This window comes from Gobio gobio (assembly GCF_949357685.1).
Source record: "Gobio gobio genome assembly, chromosome: 5".
NCBI lineage: Eukaryota > Metazoa > Chordata > Actinopteri > Cypriniformes > Gobionidae > Gobio > Gobio gobio.
In genome coordinates this window covers 55021674-55041086 of record NC_137101.1, presented here as the reverse complement: position 1 = coordinate 55041086, position 19413 = coordinate 55021674, and the positions used below count along the sequence as shown (strand labels likewise).

Here is a 19413-nt window from a genome sequence, read left to right as displayed (position 1 = left end):
GTGTGTGTGTGTTGAGCCGCGTGTCAGCCGCTATAGCAACGGACGCAACCCGGAAAATAAAAACAACCGCTATTGTGCGTGCAGTTGTTTGGACATTCTTTTTTGCAGTCTGTTTCAATTTTTTTGTTTTTTGTTTTAAGTAACGGATATGCTTGGGGAAATGTATCAGAGTAAAAGTTGACAGAAATATAAAAACACAAGTACAGATTCTCCCCAAAAATAGTCATAACAAAGTATTATTACTTCACTAAATTACACAACTGCATGCAAGTGTTTTAAAGAAGAGTAATTTGTTTTCAAGTCGATAAACATTTACAAATGACTTGTAGTCAGGGGATTACAGTTGGTTAAAGGTGCCCTAGAATGGAAAACTGTATTCATCTTGGCATAGTTGAATTATAAGAGCTCTGTACATGGAACTAACATACCATGAGCCTCACAAACCATTGTTTCCTCCTTCATTTGTAAATCTTGTGCTTGAAAAAGACCACTGAAAAACAAATCCCAACATAACACAGACTGTGACGTAACAGTCAGGATCATTAATATCTACGCCTCCTCAAATTTGCATATGACCAGCCCATGTTCAAGGCCAGGCAGTTTTAACACGGACCTGCACCGAATCAACAGAAGTTCTGCAGGTATTGTGAAGATGAGGAAAATGGCAGATCATGGATATAAATGTTATGTTCCAGGCTGTGCAGGGGATGTGAGCACTTTTCATACCCTTCCCACAGAACAGAACTGTCAACAGGCATGGCTGATGTTTATCTATAACAGGATACAGCACAAATTTTATTCAAAGTTGTTCATTTGCTCTGACTAGTGTCAATTTCGTAAACGAAAATATGACGAAAAATGTTCATTGACAACCTTTTTTTCCATGACTAAGACAAGACGAGATGACACAAACGTCCTTAAACGATAACTGTGACTATATAAACATGCAATATCATTGACGAAAAAAGACAAGAACAAAAAGCACTCTTAGGTTTTGTCAGGGGAAAAAAAGAGGAGCGTTTGAGCATTCATGCTTGCGATTGCCATATTTCAGTCATTTTTAATCCCCCAATCAGAACTTTTCTGTTAAAAGAACACGTATTCGATCCTGTGTTTTACTTAAACGTGCATCTGACAACCATGTAAGTTGGTCTGTGTTCTGTCACGAGTCACAAGCCGCTTGTGCTGTTTGTGGTTGAGTTTGCTGAATAACTGCACTTGTGTGAGCTACTGAAATGAGCCAATCAGAGCAGAGCTCAACATTATTATTCATGACCCTTCCAAATGAGGCAATAACAGCCCATTTCATTCTAGGGACAATTTCTAGTGTTGTAAATGGACATGTAAAACTGTATCTGGAGTATTTGCCCTTATCAAAGCCACATCCCTTCTATGTAGATATCAGAAAACAATTTAAAATATTGTATCAATGCATTCTATGAGACCTTTAATGTAAATAATTTCACTCATCAGCACAGACTTGGGTTCAGTGTGGGATCTAGTGATAATGTGAACAGTTTTTACCTTCCACTGAAGATCACATCAGGTGCACAGAAGTTAAAGAATCCATGTGTCAGAAAAGACAGATGTGTACCCTCACCAGTCAGCACTTACATTGCAGCACAAACTAAAGTGTTCAACACCTGTTATACATGATGTGTAACACATGAATAAATCATTAGATTAGGGGATGCAGAAAGCATTGTATAAAGTCTAAACTATCACACATAAGCATGTTTCATATCACTTAAAGATCTTCCTGTTACAAGTTATGCATCTATCATGATCTCATGAGCTTATTAGTACGCAAAGTCAGTCTGACACACTTGTGTTTGCATAAACACTAATGGGCGTATGTACAGCTTCTAAATCAGTTTGACATATAAATACTTTTGGAAAGTACAAATGTTTCCTTTATTCTACTTCTCCCCAGAATGAATTCTCATGTGGACTTTAAGGTTTCCATCTTGACTGAAACTGTCTCCACAGTGAGGACAGGTGTAAGGGTCAGTTCTATTATGAATGTTCATGTGGACTTTAAAGGTTCCTATCTGAGTGAAACTTGTTCCACACTGTTGGCTTGTGAAAGGGCTTTCTCCAAAGTGAATTCTCATGTGCCTTTTAAGGTTTCCCTTTTGCCTGAAAGTCTTTCCACACTGTTGGCAGGTGTATGGCTTCTCTCCAGTGTGAATTTTCATATGAACTTTAAGTTTTCTATCTTGACTGAAACCGTCTCCACAGTGAGGACAGGTGTAAGGATCATTTCTATGATGAATGTTCATGTGGACTTTAAAGGTTCCTTTCTGAGTGAAACTCATTCTACACTGTTGGCAGATGAAAGGGCTTTTTCCTAAGTGAATTCTCATGTGCCTTTTAAGGTTTCCCTTTTGCCTGAAACTCTTTCCACACTGTTGGCAGTTGTAAGGCTTCTCTCCAGTGTGAATTCTCATGTGGATTTTAAGGGTTCCTTGTTGATTGAAAGTTACTCCACACTGTTGGCAGGGGTAAAGCTTCCTTCTAGTGTGAACTCTCATGTGGACTTCAAGGTTTCCATGCTCTTTGAAACTTAGTCCACACAGATGGCAGGTGAAATTACCGATAGTCTTTTGAGCCCTTTTACGTGAGGTTGTTTTTTTAGTCTGTGAGGAACTAAAATATTTTTCATCAATTATAAAATTATGTTTCCTGTCCTGATCTTTCTCTTCCATTTTATTCAGATCTTGACTCTCTCTCAACGCCATCAGGTCTAAAGCAAAAAAACAAAAGTTAATCCCAGTTTAGTGCCACAAAGCAACAGACATTTAGACACACAAAACATTAAAACTAATAACATGTATACTGGATCATATACGCCAGGGGTGCCAAACTCAGTTCTTGGAGGGATTCCTGGTTGCATTCAAAAAAGTCAGAGATTACTTATTAAGCACACAGTATGTGGAAAATATCTACGATAATACCTATGCCTAAAACATCAGGGAAACACTACCTGACAATTTTAGACCAGTTGCACTGACTTCTATCCTGGCAAAATGTATGGGAAGAATTGTAAGTAATCATGTTCTTTCTTCAGTGAGTATTATTTTAAATGCATTGCAGTTTATATATAGACCATACAGGGGTACAGAGTATGCCACAATTACTTTAATTGATTTTATTGTAAAGCATGTTCAGGACTCTTACGTAAGGGAACTTTTTATTGATTTCACCTCAGCTTTTAACAGAATGCAGGTTCACTTGCTGTTATCTGTACAATGTGAATATAAATTCTGCTGTGGCATATTGGATCAAAGATTTCAAAGATGTGTGAAACATTTGTGAACGCTGCCATCCGAACCTTGGTACGCACCAAACAAGATGAGTCTCGGTCCGCTTCCAGACGAATGCTAGTTACGCATGTAACTGCCTCTGGCATTCACCTAGAACTCAAAGAACCACAGTGTAAACACTATTGAATTATCGCAGGGCCAGCCAGCTAGGTTGAGAAAATATAGACAAGACACGTGGATACGTTTGCTGAGCCCTGGGGGGTTATAAGCCACAGTAGCTCAACAATCTGCCTCGAAAAACACCTTTCTGGCGCATTCCGAGTGATTAAGGCGGTCATCCAGAATCCACAGAACCACAGTTACATGCGTAACTAACATTTGTTTTCATTCCTACTGACCACCAGTGGCAGTGTAATCACTACTGCATGACACATACTAACATAGTCATGAGGAATGCCATCCACCTGATGTAAAATTGAGCTGTATACGGTCTAAATTTAGCAGTAGAGTTCACATAACACTTCAAGACATCCAGCAACCAACGCAAGCACAGTTCGCAGGAAAGTGAGGATTCTGAGCAAGGTTCAGACAGCGTGCACCCTTCAGAAAACTGCAGACAAGACTGTGAGATCCAAGAGGAGATCCACCAACTGGAACATTATATGCAGAAATGTACGCTCGTCCAGTATACGTTGAAAAAAGCTGAAGATGCTCAGATTGTCACGTTGCAGAAATCATGTGTAATGTCTCCCATAACAGAGGGATAGGTGGAAACGCACATATAGGGCCCTATCTTGCACCCAGCGCAATTGACTTTGTACACCGACGCATGTGTCATTCCTATTTTGCACCCGCGCAAAGCGCGCTTTTCCCTCCACAGAAGCACGTCGCTAAACTAGTGAATGAACTTGCGCTCCCTGGGCGGTTCAGCGCAAAAAAGGAGGCGTGTTCCGGCGCAAACAATCCCTGGTGCTATTTTGCTGTTCCATTAAACAATTGCGCCACTGACCAGAAAAAACCTAGTCTAAAGTCAGTGGCGCGTTGCGCGTTGTTCATTATGCTATTTTAAGGGCGCATGCTTGACCATAATGTATAGCGTGCACAACGCGCATACACTTTGCTCATGTAACCTACACAGATGCAACAGTTATTTTTGCAAATCATAAATTGTTACACTAAAAAAATATTAACACATGAGGTGTGCCACGAAGATGTGAAAAAATAGGCATAAATCTAGCTTACAAATGATTCAGGCTAATTGTAATAATTAAGGATAAGACCTGTTTGCCCAATAGTGGCAAGACATATATGTATATAAGGACATCTGACAAATTGGTTTGTCCGTCAAGAACCAGGAAAAAAAATCGACTGAAAAACTGAAAAAACTGAAAGACTGAAAAAAAAAAGACTGTGAAATCACCTTTATCATAATGTACAACATTACAACTTCACTTCTCTGTCTTTCACTGCTCTTACAAGAACATCAGTCTCCTCGGCTGTGAACCGCTCCTGGCGTGCGCCTGGTAAATACGCCATAATAATAGCAATCCATAATGGAACTTGCGCACCTGCTTTTAAAGGGAATGTTGGATGACGCTCGGATTGGTTTATTCACGTTACGCCCAAACCACAACTATGAATAATGAAGCTACTTCAGACCAACCCATTTTAGATTTGCGCCGGGCGCAAGAGCCATTTATCCCGCCGGGAAAATAGCAACAGCGCCGAGACCCGCCCACAAAGTTACTTGCGCTTCGCGTTTTGACACTGCGTTTCAGATCGTTAAAATAGGGCCCATAGGCATTTCGGCCATTCGTAAGATCCTGGCCCAAGGGACTGGACACTTCCTTCTTTGCGAACCATAAGCTACAGTGAGTGTTCATCTCTGAAGCAAAAATATCCACATGGAGAACATGGAGGCCTGTCAGGACCAGCATAAAATACTTCAGAGAGAACACTGCACGCAGTTCCAGCCGGTTGATATGTTCTGTGGCCTGGGTCAGTGTACAAATACCCCTCAGACTCAATGTTGCCCCCCATCCTGTGGGAAGCGTCTGTCGTGACCAACTCCCGACAAGAGGGAAAACAGGGCACACCTCCCTTCAGAAACTACCTGTCTCCACCGCCTCAAAGCATATGCAATGGTGAGAAACTACAATCAGTCGATGCCAATGTCTGGTGGGATCTAGCCACAAACCGTTGTTCCATAACTGGAGTGGTCTGAGGTGGAGTAAACCCAGGGGAATCACTGGAGTGGTCTGAGGTGGAGTAAACCCAGGGGAATCACTGGAGTGGTCTGAGGTGGAGTAAACCCAGGGGAATCACGACTGTAGCTGCCATTAGCATTCCTATTAGTTGTAGGACCACCTCATACGGCAAAGACACACCCGGGTGAAAGCGAGTCAAAAGTTGCAAAATGTTTGTCACATTCCTTAGACAGGGAGGCAGACATTAGGTGGGAATTCAGGGTCATTCCTATGAACGTAGTGGTCTGTGTTGGAATCAGACAGCTCTTTTTCATGTTCATGGAAAAGCACAACTTCTGCACGTCTCAAAAGCAGTCTCGTGGGGGCACAAGGAAGCCAGTTGGTAGCACTTTGAACTGGTAGGATTGATTCAGGAAATTGAAACAGAAGCTTTCTGTGATGAACAACAATCGTGACGTGAAAGTATGCATCTTTCAGGTCGACAGGTCGGAAACCACCATCCTTCCTGGGAGCAAGAAGATACATTGAATAGAACCAGTCTCCATGAATGAAGGTATGAACTCTGTCTATGGTTCCCTTCTGTAACAGTGAACACATTTCCTGACAGAGAACCATTGCGTGAACTGACAACCGTAGGAACAATTCTTGAAAACCTGGGAGGCCGGCATTGAAACTGTAGAGTATATCCCCTGCTCAGAGTCGTCAAAGCCCAGGGGTCTGATGTGTTGGTCCTCCAGTACTCCAGCTCTATAGTTCTATAGTAAAACGATCGCCCACCGGCCTGAGTATCTCAGGCTTTATGTGTGCGCTTTTTAGTGGTTGCGCTAGGACGCTGATGGGGTCCTCCTGGCAACTGTCGATGAGGTGGCCGGAAAACTGTAGCAGTAACATGAGGTCTTTGAGGGGGCTGTGACTGAGGTGTAACATGCCACGGAAACGTTGCTCCGATGTGGCATAGTGATGCCGTGCCTGAACTAGACATCCTAAAAGGTAGGGTTTCGCTCCACCTGCGTCAATTGACGAGTGGCTTCAGGCCAGAGGTGGAAAGTAACGAATTACATTTACTCGCGTTACTGTAATTGAGTAGTTTTTCTGCATACTTCTACTTTTTTAAGTAGTTTTAAAAATCTGTAATTTTACTTTTACTTAAGTATGTTTTGTTTGAAGTATTGTACTTCGCTACATTTTAAACCACATCCGTTACTGAGTAAAAATAAATAATACAAAGGGGGGGAAACGCGATCCGGAAACGACTGCATTGAATTGAAGGGCGGGAGAACAAACGCAAAAATCACAAAAAGATGGAGACGGACGGACAAGACAGACATCAGACCCAGCTGAAAGCGAAACGCCATCGTGAACCCCTGGATAGTATGGAAAAGCTTTGGATATAGACAAAAAATTGCCGGGTGTTGTCCTGGAGCAGTACTCTCGCAAGGGCTGTGCCAAGCGTGCGACCGCACAGGGCCTCGCGCAAAAGTAAAGACGACAGCTGACTTGATGATGTAAAGCCAATAGTTAAAGTTCATGTTTTTGTCCTTCAAAATACTATAATAGTTTTAAAAAACATAGCTAAAAGTGTGTATGGTGATGCTTTATTATTCTGATTGTTAAAAATGTATTATGCAGTAACTTGCAATAGCCCATTTCTCTGTGCGTGTGACGGTGATTTATGCGCATACATGTCAGTCAGCGGGCATCGCACGTCAAGTTCATAGAGATTTATTCCCAGTCCATTCAAATTTCAGATTTTTGGCCGCCTCTGACATGGGTCAAACCATAGATATTACCTACGAAGTTCAAGTAAATACGCTAGAAATGTGCGCTTACACAAGCATGTGCATTATATGGACGCTTGCATTTCATCTTACGGTATGCACAAAAGGTTTTTTATTTAACACTATTAAAGTTAAATAAGCATAACCTAACTATTACTAGCCTGTCGGAGCATCAGTGAGAGCAATGGCACCGCAGAATGAGTAAAGCCTCTATCTCGAGACGTTTTAAACGTTTTTTAAATCTGAAAACTGCAAAAAGCAACGAAATTGTCAGACATCCATTTTGTTCGTTTTCACAGAGGAAATACTGAAAAACAGCGCTGGTACTCTCAATACTGTCTGTATTACCGACTGAGAAATGGCTTCTGATGATTCAGTGAGAGAGCAGTCCAAACTAATTCAAGTGCATTCAGGGCGTTTTGCAAACGCATTTGACCCATTCATAATTTAGAACATATTTTTAGCGTAAAAATGTGCGCAGTGCACTGCCCAGTTCAGTTACACCGTTTAACTTCTTAAACCTGCTGTTAAACTGAATATACGATTTTTTTTCTTAAATATCCACATAAACAACAAATTGTTCGTCACTATAGCAACAGAGCCCCAGTTAAGCCCCAGTTAATTAACAGAGCCCCAGTTAATTGGAGAAGCAGATTAGCGATCTACTAGAGAGACGAGCCGTGCTGAGAGAGCGACGATCAGCGCTTGAAACATCACGCGCCGATGCGGTTAGTAACCTCTTGACTCCGACCTCGTCTACTCCGTGTGTTTCTCTGCACAGGACCAAAGCACCCAGGACGCGATCATCATCCCTGGTTTCGTTCACTCCGGCGCCGACACGACCCTGGGTGCTTCCACAGCGGAAGACGCGAGCCAGGACCAGAGCTAGGACCTCTCCGCCCCTCCCGGTCTTCGAGATCTCCACCCGGAACCGCTTCTCCCCTCTTCGCGAGACGGAACGCGACGCTGTGGTCATCGGTACTTCCATCGTCCGGCATGTCCACGCTACCTCAGGTAAAGGCAAGGTTATCACTCACTGCTTTCCTGGTGCTCGTGTTCTCGATGTCGCTGCGCAGGTTCCCGAGATCCTGAACGGTGACGAGCGCATCGGAGCTGTCGTGCTGCACGCGGGAACGAACGACACCAGGCTGCGGCAGACGGAGGTTCTGAAGAGGGACTACAGGAGCCTGATCGAGACGGTGCGCAGAACATCGCCTGAAGCAACGATCATCGTGTCTGGACCTCTTCCCACGTACCGACTAGGACATGAAAAGTTCAGTAGATTATTTGCTCTAAATGAATGGTTAATGTCATGGTGTAATGAACAGAAGCTGCTCTTTGTAAATAATTGGAATCTGTTTTGGGAGCGACCTAGGCTCTTCCGTCCTGATGGCCTTCACCCCAGCAGAACCGGAGCGGCTCTTCTGTCGGACAACATCTCCAGAGCGCTGCACACCACCATATGACTAGTAAGTCAAAGTCCAAATCACAGTATTTGCTGTCCTAACTTAACTGACATAAGTACCAATGTAGAACATTATATAGAAACTGTGTCTGAACATAACTGTGTAGAACATTATATAGAAACTGTGTCTATTCCTCGTTTAATGAGGTCAAACATTAAATCTACTGTAAGATCTAGGAAAAATCTAATTGTGATTAAACCAGAAAATCTCAATATTAGTGAACAAAAACAATGCTGTCCAAACTTAATTGACATAAGTACCAATGTAGAACATTATATAGAAACTGTGTCTGAACATAACTGTGTAGAACATTATATAGAAACTGTGTCTGAACATAACTGTGTAGAACATTATATAGAAACTGTGTCTGAACATAACTGTGTAGAACATTATATAGAAACTGTGTCTGAACATAACTGTGTAGAACATTATATAGAAACTGTGTCTATTCCTCGTTTAGTGAGGTCAAACATTAAATCTACTGTAGGATCTAGGAAAAATCTAATTGTGATTAAACCAGAAAATCTCAATATTAGTGAACAAAAACAATTTCTAAAACTAGGTCTTCTAAACATTAGATCGCTCACACCTAAGGCGGTTATTGTAAATGAAATGGTCACAGATAATAGTTTCGATGTACTTTGCCTTACTGAAACCTGGCTTAAGCCAAATGATTATTTCGGTCTTAATGAGTCTACTCCACCAGGATACTGTTATAAGCATGAGCCCCGTCTGATTGGTCGTGGCGGCGGTGTTGCAACAATCTATAGAGATATTCTAAATGTTACCCAGAAAACAGGTCACAGGTTTAATTCGTTTGAAGTACTAGTGCTAAATGTTACGCTCTTAAATGTAAGAAAGAAATCCGTATTATCTCTAGCCTTGGCTACTGTGTATAGACCTCCAGGGCCCTATGCTGATTTCTTAAAAGAGTTTGCAGACTTTCTCTCAGATCTATTGGTCAACGTCGATAAAGCATTAATTGTTGGAGATTTTAACATACACGTAGATAACACAAATGATGCGTTAGGGGCTGCATTTACAGATCTATTAAACTCCTTTGGGGTTAAGCAAAACGTCACTGGTCCCACTCATCGTCTTAATCACACACTAAATTTAATTATATCACATGGAACCAACCCAACCGATATAGATATTATACCGCAAAGTGATGATGTCACTGACCATTACATGGTAACTTGCATACTGCGTACTGCTGAAATCTGTCATGTTGCGCCACGTTATCGACCAGGCAGAACAATCCTTCCAACCACTATAGATAGATTCTCAAATAGCTTACCTGATCTGTCTCAGCTGCTCAGTGAACCCAAACAAACAGATGAACTAGAGGAAATGGCTAGCAGTATGAGCACGATTTTATCTAGCACATTAGAAATTGTTGCACCAATTAGATTAAAAAAGGTTAGAGAGAAACCTAAAGCACCATGGTACAACAGTGCTACACATGTTATCAAGAGAGAAACTCATAACTTAGAGCATAAATGGAAACAAACTAATTTAGAGGTCTTTAGAATCGCGTGGAAAGATAGTATGTCACGTTATAAAAAGGCCCTAAAAGCAGCCAGGGCTGAGCATCTCCGCAAAATAATAGAAAATAATCAAAATAACCCAAGGTTTTTATTTAACACTGTGGCTAGACTAACAAATAAACAAACATCGCCTGAGCAAAATATTCCGTTACAGTTTAGTAGTAATGATTTTATGAATTTCTTCACTGAGAAAATAGAAAGCATCAGAAACAAAATTGTAAATGTACAATCTTTAATGATGTCTTATGATTCAACCGCAAATATCGCCCGTCAAGAACTACTACACCGCTTTACAACCATAGGACAGGAAGAGCTAAATAAACTTATCATTGCATCTAAACCAACAACATGTTTATTAGATCCAATACCCACTAAACTACTGAAAGAATTGTTACCTGTAGTGGAAGAGCCTCTTCTCAATATTATTAACTCATCTTTATCTTTAGGTCATGTTCCAAGAATATTCAAGTTGGCAGTCATAAAACCTCTCATTAAGAAGCCACAATTAGATCATAATAACCTGGCAAATTACAGACCAATTTCAAACCTTCCATTTATGTCTAAAATACTAGAAAAAGTTGTGTCCGCTCAATTGTGCGCTTTCTTGCAAGAAAATGATATCTATGAAAAATTTCAATCAGGATTCAGGCCGCATCATAGCACAGAAACTGCACTCGTTAAAATCACAAATGATTTACTTCTAGCTTCTGACCAAGGCTGTATCTCAATACTAGTTCTACTCGATCTTAGTGCTGCGTTTGATACCATAGATCATAAACTACTCTTAGATCGACTTCAAAATTATACTGGTGTTCAGGGACAGGCATTAAACTGGTTTAGATCGTACTTATCAGACCGCTACCATTTTGTCTGTCTAAATGGGGAAAAATCAAAGATGACGTCAGTAGACTATGGGGTGCCGCAAGGATCCGTGTTAGGCCCTCTGCTATTCTCTATATACATGCTGCCACTTGGTAATATTATAAGAAAACATGGAATTAATTTCCACTGTTATGCTGATGACACTCAATTATATATTTCATCACGACCGGATGAAAACGCTAAATTATCTAAACTGACAGCGTGTGTTGAAGATATTAAATACTGGATGACGTGTAATTTTCTGCTATTAAATTCAGATAAAACGGAGGTGTTACTTATTGGTCCAAAAAACTGCCCACAAAACCTCTCGCAATACAATTTTACCTTGGAAGGATGTCCTGTCACTTTATCCACTACAGTAAAAGACCTGGGTGTTATATTAGACCGCAACCTGACATTCGAAAATCATATTTCATATGTTACAAGAACGGCATTTTTCCATCTTAGAAACATTGCTAAGCTACGTAACATGCTATCTATTTCTGATGCAGAAAAGTTAGTTCATGCATTCATGACCTCGAGATTAGATTACTGTAATGCTTTATTAGCTGGTTGTCCTGCATCCTCAATAAACAAACTACAGTTAGTCCAAAACGCGGCTGCTAGAGTTCTTACTAGGTCAAGAAAATATGATCATATAACACCAATTTTATCATCTCTACACTGGTTACCTGTGAAGTTCCGTATCAATTACAAAGTATTGCTACTGACCTATAAAGCCCTAAATGGTTTAGCTCCAGTGTATCTAACGGATCTTCTATCGCCCTACAATCCATCGCGCTCTTTAAGATCACTAAACTCTAGGCTTCTGGTCATTCCTAGGATATCTAAGTCCACTAAAGGAGGGAGGGCATTTTCACATTTAGCTCCTAAACTCTGGAATAGTCTTCCTGATATTGTTCAAGGTTCAGACTCGCTGTCCCAGTTTAAAACTAGATTAAAGACGCATCTCTTTAGCCAAGCATTCACATTATAATTATCTTTTTATACTACAGTTAAATCGGATCAAAAGCATTAATATAATATTCTGAACAGCAGCTACGCTAATCATTTCCCATCTGCTTTTCTGTTGTTATCTCGGGACACTAGTCCCGAGGTAAATAGTTCATCAGCTCCAGTTTGTATCCAGCCTCTCATGGAGACTTCGGATGCCCCAACACCTGTGAGACGACTCCACGCCTGTGAAGAGACGACTCAACGCCAGCGTTGTTATGGCCTAAATTAATACACGATTGATTAACTTTTTCGAACATTATTCTTTAACATTGTCTTTCTAACATTTTTACTGTACATCTATGAAATGCACTTTCTGTAAAGCTGCTTTGAAACAATGTGTATTGTGAAAAGCGCTATACAAATAAATTTGAATTGAATTGAATTGAATTAATAGTGAAGGGTCAAGGGTCAAGCCAAACATCACTTGTCTCTTCATCAGACACATATCCTTCAAGAATGATTTTATGTTCAATACTAAAATAAGAATGAATGATAATCAAGTTATAACCATTTCCTACATTTGATAAATCAGTTCTCTATATTCAAGGAGTGATTTTGGATATTGTAGTGTTTTAGTTGCTCTGTGCTTTTGAATCCAGATTATTCAGGAGCTGCTCTGATGTCTGTGTCAAGACGTGCTGACAGGCAACTTTCCTTGGTGTTGTAATACACTCCAGGGAGTAAGACGAGATCAGCATGTGTTAACTATATGTCTTACTGAGGTGACCCCTGGGGTCATCCATGTAACAGCTATGGGACTCTTTTGGGGAGAAATGTACCTCTCTGATACTTTTCTTTCTTTATAGAATAAAGTCACTTCTGTACTAAATGTAGTATCAGCATGTTTTGGAGAAGGGCTTTGTTGATAGTTAGTTAAGATGTCCCGACCTGGATGAAAACTGGTATTCTCTGGAGTATTGTGTGTGTGCGTTGTATGATTTGTGCAGATTCAGTATTGGATATGGGCCTTCCTGCAGGCGATGCCAGACCTTTAGACGCTTTTCTGTGACCTCCGAGGTCACTGGAGACTAATCTGGGCCTGGGCGACATCAAGTCTACGCATTTTTAGAGATATATGCTCCTATCTGTCTACGTGTGGAAAGTTGCTTACGTTGCATGTTGTTAGAACCAATCAGAATCATTCCACATGGCAGTAATGACGTGTCTAGACCTTGAAAACAGTATAACTGTTCAGAAAATTGTATGTACGTTAGACGGAGGCGGGGAGACTGTTAGAGGGAGCGCGGCCTACGAACTCCTCTTGAGCTGGCTTCTGCTGATGAAACTGCAAACTATTCTTCAGTAAAATTTTCTTTAATTAATCTGACTCCTGACTCCTGGTCTTCATTTTTCACTACTGGTCCTGGGTCCTAAGCTGTTACCCCAACAATAGGCTATACCCCCGGGCCTCGCACATCACGTTCGCACAGGGCCTCGCACCCCCCTTGCGACGGGCCTGTCCTGGAGGATATCAAATTAGCAAAAAAAATGTTGATGCACTGGAGGAAACACATAGAACATGTTCAGGAACACCATCCCTCTGTGCGGATAAAGGTACGTTTATAACTTAAGGCCGAATGTTTTCTGTGATGCAGAGGGAATCCCGGAATTACAGTATAACGCAGATGTCACATAAAACACGCAAAGTGATGGATGAATGAATACATCGACAGTAGAGCTGTACAATAAATCAAATAGCGACATGGTCTGTGAATATTAAAGCTCAAAACACTGCTATATGAATATGATCTGCTTGTTCTGTCTCTGTGAATGAGCAGCGCCTTTTCGTCTACTAGCCTACACTTAAGTAGCCTACGCGATGCTTGTGTTGTTTAACGTCTCAAAAAACATATTTGGGCATTAACATACAGTATGAACATTTCCAGAGCTGATCTGAGACCCCCTAATGAACATTTTCATCATTTTATTTGATTAAAAGCCATTATCAAATACACTCTGAAACAGATCTTCCCTGAAATAGGTCCTCACTAAAATCCGTCAAAATAAACGGTTTAACTAGATGAAATTGTGACAGAAATATATTACTATTGTAGGCCTATAGAATACTTGTCAAAATAATAATAATAACTAACAACAATAATAATATTACATAATTTAAACATTATTTAAGAATATATTTTTAAATCCATGGTTTAATTTAGTAAAACAGCAGCGCTTTGCCCAAAAAATGAAAGGATAAGTATTTGATTACCACCGTTTTGGTAATGTATTTGTATTAAATCATAAAAAGAAAAATTTCTTAGGACTCTGTTATTCTTAAATTTGTTAATCTAATTCATAATAATTTATTTAGTTCATTAGACATGTTTTATTGAAATTTTAATAAAAAATAAAAAAAATGGTTTCAAGTTTGTTATAGGCCTAATAATATATTTGTTCAACCAAAAAAAAAAAAAAAAAGTTTTCATTAATTTAATGCCATTTTAACTGGTGATAATAATAACCATAATTGAATAATATGATGCTGTGAAACTGATGTTTTCATATCGTGAAAATCTCATTCAACCACAACCCTACACAGGAGATTCCCCACCCCGCTGTTAAAAAAATAACTCTTTACTCTGAGTACATTTTAAATGAGCTACTTTTTACTTTTACTTGAGTACATTTTTAGACAAGTACTTTTACTTCTACTTAAGTAAAATTTCATTGAAGTAATAGTACTTTTACTTGAGTAGAATATTTTGTTACTCTTTCCACCTCTGCTTCAGGCTGCCGGGTAACCAGTGAAAACCGAGGGGCAGAGAGTATAACATTACTTTGAGGAGAAAAAACACTCAGAACAGCTAATGGATGATTATGTCAACGAGAGACCGTTAACTTATAAACGCTGAAAACGCCAGCAACCAGATTGCACGAGAGCCACAGAGTGTTATTTACGTGTGCAATAGAAAGCCTAACCCTAACAATAAAGAAGCTGTCCTACATTCATTAGTCTCACTGTGTTGTGCTTGAAAACTGCATCACAAAAAAAGAAAAGTATAATGTATAAGTATCTGCATCGCCGAGCACCAGAAAAAAAATCTGTACTCATACTCTGTCCTTAAAAAAATGGTGTCGGTACATCCCTAATATATATAAGCTGCAAATTACTATATAAAAGTAAATTACTATAAATTCCCTTGTTTGAGGTGTACCATAAAGCTCACATTATAAATGTTAGTAATACACAAGTAACTGTCATTTTTTATTTGCCAAACAATGGCAATTTTCTTCAAATCTGCAGTTCTGGGTATGCGGACCCACAGCAGCTTTGGTTTCTCCGCTCTGTTGTTATGTATCGTCATCACTGTCCTGCGTTCTCATTGGTTCGCTGGCATATGAGGGATTTAATGAGCAGGGTAAGCTGTGAACGAATCGCTCGCCCAAGAGGAAAAATTTGCTGTTACTGCCAGATACAGCAAATACTGTAATACTCAAATACTGTAAATATGTTCATAATCTGTAAATGTCTATTCTGACTAAACGTAACTGTGACCTAATATTTTTTTATACTATTTTCATATTTTTATTCTTAGAATTTGTATTACTATGTTCTTCTTGTTATGTTTGTATTGTATATGTGCACTGGAAGCTTCAGCACCAAGACAAATTCCTTGTGTGTGCAAGCACACTTGACAATAAAGCTCTTTCTGATTCTGATCTCAATCACATTGTGTTTGATACAAAACTAAATAGACTGAATCCAGTGAAAAAAGTCATAACTGAAACTATTTTCATAGCATTTTATTTTGAATGAAAACTGTTAACTGTTAAATACTGACCTTCTGTAAGCTGACCTGTAACTATCCGAGGCTGTTAACCGTAGTCTGTGTGTTTGTTAAAGTCATCAATTGCATTATTTCAACTTATTTAAAAGAATAATTATATTTTTACTACTTACATTTATTCTAGTGATATTTTACTTCATAATAGGCTACTAATATATATATATATATATATATATATATATATATATATATATATATATATATATAAATATATATATATATATACACACACACACACACTATATATTTTAGACACTTCTGAGACACATTTAAATTGACACCTGTCATGGTGTCTCTGATTTAGATGTGTGTCCTCAGCCGATGTGCTGTACCGTTTGAAGGTGAAGCATTTAGTTTATGTGACATTAGTGCCACTTGGCAGAATTACACAAATACAGCATATTTTGCAAACGGCTCTTCCGCACGTCATGCCAGACTCAACTCAAACAACTCAACAGCTTTTACAGGTGCTTGTGAAGGAATCAACAGGTAAATGTAGGCCACTTTCAAAAAATGGACAAATATATTAGAACACTTTTAGCTGTGAGATTAAGCAACTGATCAGCTAACACACCGACTAGAGCGACGGCGAACACGCTTATTTCAAACTCATCAAACATACAGGTGCATTTTTGACACAACACGTCACTCAGCACACCTGGGTTAAAACCGCTCGCCACTGATCTATATATGTAACAGATGTAGGCCAGTGAAAGCTGTGCGTGTAAAACTCACTCCCCCTTGCCTCAAGAGGTGTGCTAGCGGCTACAGTCTTTAGCGCCCTTGTTAGTGCCCGCCTCCCACACCGGATACTCTGGTTCTAATCTCGCTCAAAGCGGGTCAATAGGACTGGTTACAAATATATCAAAAGGAAAAACCCAATACAAGTAATGTACTTTATCTTGTGTTCTCACTCCGCAGCAACTATTTATATTTAAGGCTATACAGCCATCTAGTGCTTACACCTTGATATTGCAGATGGTAAATGGTGCATAATTTAGAGGTAAATATTTAGTATATTTACTAAGTATTTAGTATGGTGACTAGACATCCCCGTTTTCCAGGGAAATCCTGATTTTTGTTGTTCTGTCCCTAACTGGAGCTGTCCCCGGAAATGTCCCCGTTTTACAGCTCGTTCAAAACAACCCGTAGATATATTGCAAAAAAACCCACCCAACCAACAATAGCAGCTGCTGGTTATAGGAGCAATCGTGTAGTGATTATATCTCCAGCAGATGGCGCTGTGAGCTACGCTGACTCTACTTGCACGCGTCGCTACTTTATGAAGAACGTAACAGAGAGCAGAACGCCATTATCATCAAATATCAAAAGAAACATTGTTATCGCTTTCAAGGTAGAAACATACTAACAGTTCATGTTAAATTACAGTAATGCTGTTTGCATGTGCTTTATAACAGAGCCTCAACAGGTGCGGGACTGTTTTGTCCCCAAAGGTTCTGCAGTCACAACGCAGTGATTAGCACACATCTGAACTATAAAAAACCCAAACAATTACACTTGCAACAAAAACATGTCAGCCACCGGCCCTCCTGCTACTTGAATTTTCTGTCATATATATACCATAGTTGTCTTCCTATTTTAGTAACCACTGTTGTCTTCCTAACATGGTAACAACCCCCTGGCTCACATATCACCACATTCTAAGTTCTAATTCTGTTCCTGTCCTTCTAAAGGGCATTCTCAAAGTCAGCATACATTCAAACACAGTCAGCACACATTTGAACACACTTGAGATGTCAGCATAATGAACATAATAGTGTCTTTTCATTAGCCTTAAACTGCTAATTTTTAACTAATAAAATCTTCTACATAACATACTAACTGTTCATGTTAAATTAAAGTAATACTGTTTGCATGTGCTTTATAACAGAGTCACAACACAGTGATCACCACACATCTGAACTATAAAAAACCCAGACAATTACACTTGCAACAAAAACATGTGCAGAATACACACACTTTCTGCTTAAAATAAGCCTTAATTAGCCCAATGAAGGACAGTAAGAGTTATTTTCAAGCACAAACGTAACAAAACATTTGAAGTAAAAAAAGTAATTTATATAGTATAAACTTGTGAAAATTAAAGTATTAAATACAATTATAAAATGTTAAAATATTTGTTAAATTGTTTTTTTTTTTATATTTATGTTGTTTTATTTTTGTAATTTTTGTTGAGTCGTATTATAATATTGTTTTGAACTGCTTGTTATTTACAATGGTTAGGCTTCTATTAATTGTTTTCATTGTTTATTTTTTTGCGGTTGCGTTGAATTGTATTAAATCCAGACCAAAAATCATCAAACATCAAACTAAATCATAATAATTATTAATGTTAATAATAATAATAATAATAATATAATATATAATACAACAACAACAACAACAACAAACGTTCAAAAATATATTGTCCCTGCTTTTTAATTAAAAGATAATGACAAATGAGATTTTGACCACTCAAATAGGAAATGTCCCCGGTTTCCATTTCAGAAATCTGGTCAATTCAGTATTTAGGGGATTTTTAGTAAAATATTAAAGGGAAAATATTATTGAAATTCTTCAAAAAATATCCTTCATTTCTGTAGAGCTGGAGATTTGAATAAAGATCAAATGACTGAGTTCAGCTTTGAGAATGAAACCAACCTGTTTGTTCCTCAGTTTCTTCATGTTTCACTCTCAATGTTTCCTCAATCTTCAGTTCTTCTGTCTCCTCTTTCTCTGTTTGTTCCTCAGTTTCTTCATGTTTCACTCTCAATGTTTCTTCAATCTTCAGTTCTTCTGTCTCCTCTTTCTCTGTTTGTTCCTCAGTTTCTTCATCTTTCACTCTCAATGTTTCTTCAATCTTCAGTTCTTCACTCTCCTCTTTCTCTGTTTGTTCCTCAGTTTCTTCATCTTTCACTCTCAATGTTTCTTCAATCTTCATGTCTTCAGTCTCCTCTTTCTCTGTTTGTTCCTCAGTTTCTTCATCTTTCACTCTCAATGTTTCTTCAATCTTCATGTCTTCACTCTCCTCTTTCTCTGTTTGTTCCTCAGTTTCTTCATGTTTCACTCTCAATGTTTCTTCAATCTTCATGTCTTCACTCTCCTCTTTCTCTGTTTGTTCCTCAGTTTCTTCATCTTTCACTCTCAATGTTTCTTCAATCTTCATGTCTTCAGTCTCCTCTTTCTCTGTGTGTTCCTCAGTTTCTTCATCTTTCACTCTCAATGTTTCTTCAATCTTCAGTTCTTCAGTCTCCTCTTTCTCTGTTTGTTCCTCAGTTTCTTCATGTTTCACTCTCAATGTTTCCTCAATCTTCAGTTCTTCAGTCTCCTCTTTCTCTGTTTGTTCCTCAGTTTCTTCATGTTTCAAACTGAATACATTTTCAATCTTCAGGTCTTCAATCTCCTCTTTATTAAACGCCATCTTTATAACAGTGTGTCATGTGGATCTCAGTCGCTTCAGTTTTTCCTGTTTAAGAT

At 39.0% G+C, this 19413-nt stretch overlaps 1 protein-coding gene across 1 annotated transcript; it reads right to left on the bottom strand.

Moving 5' to 3' along the window:
• Positions 1-1432: 1432 nt before the first annotated feature.
• On the bottom strand, positions 1433-19402 carry LOC307126576 (uncharacterized protein). Its single transcript, XM_079817172.1, has 2 exons — positions 18598-19402; positions 1433-2746 (listed from the first exon to the last, which is right to left on the bottom strand). The coding sequence occupies exons 1-2, from the start codon at positions 19355-19357 to the stop codon at positions 1920-1922; spliced, it is 1587 nt and encodes a 528-aa protein (XP_079673298.1). The 5' UTR covers positions 19358-19402; the 3' UTR covers positions 1433-1919.
• Between the last annotated feature and the right edge of the window lie 11 nt (positions 19403-19413).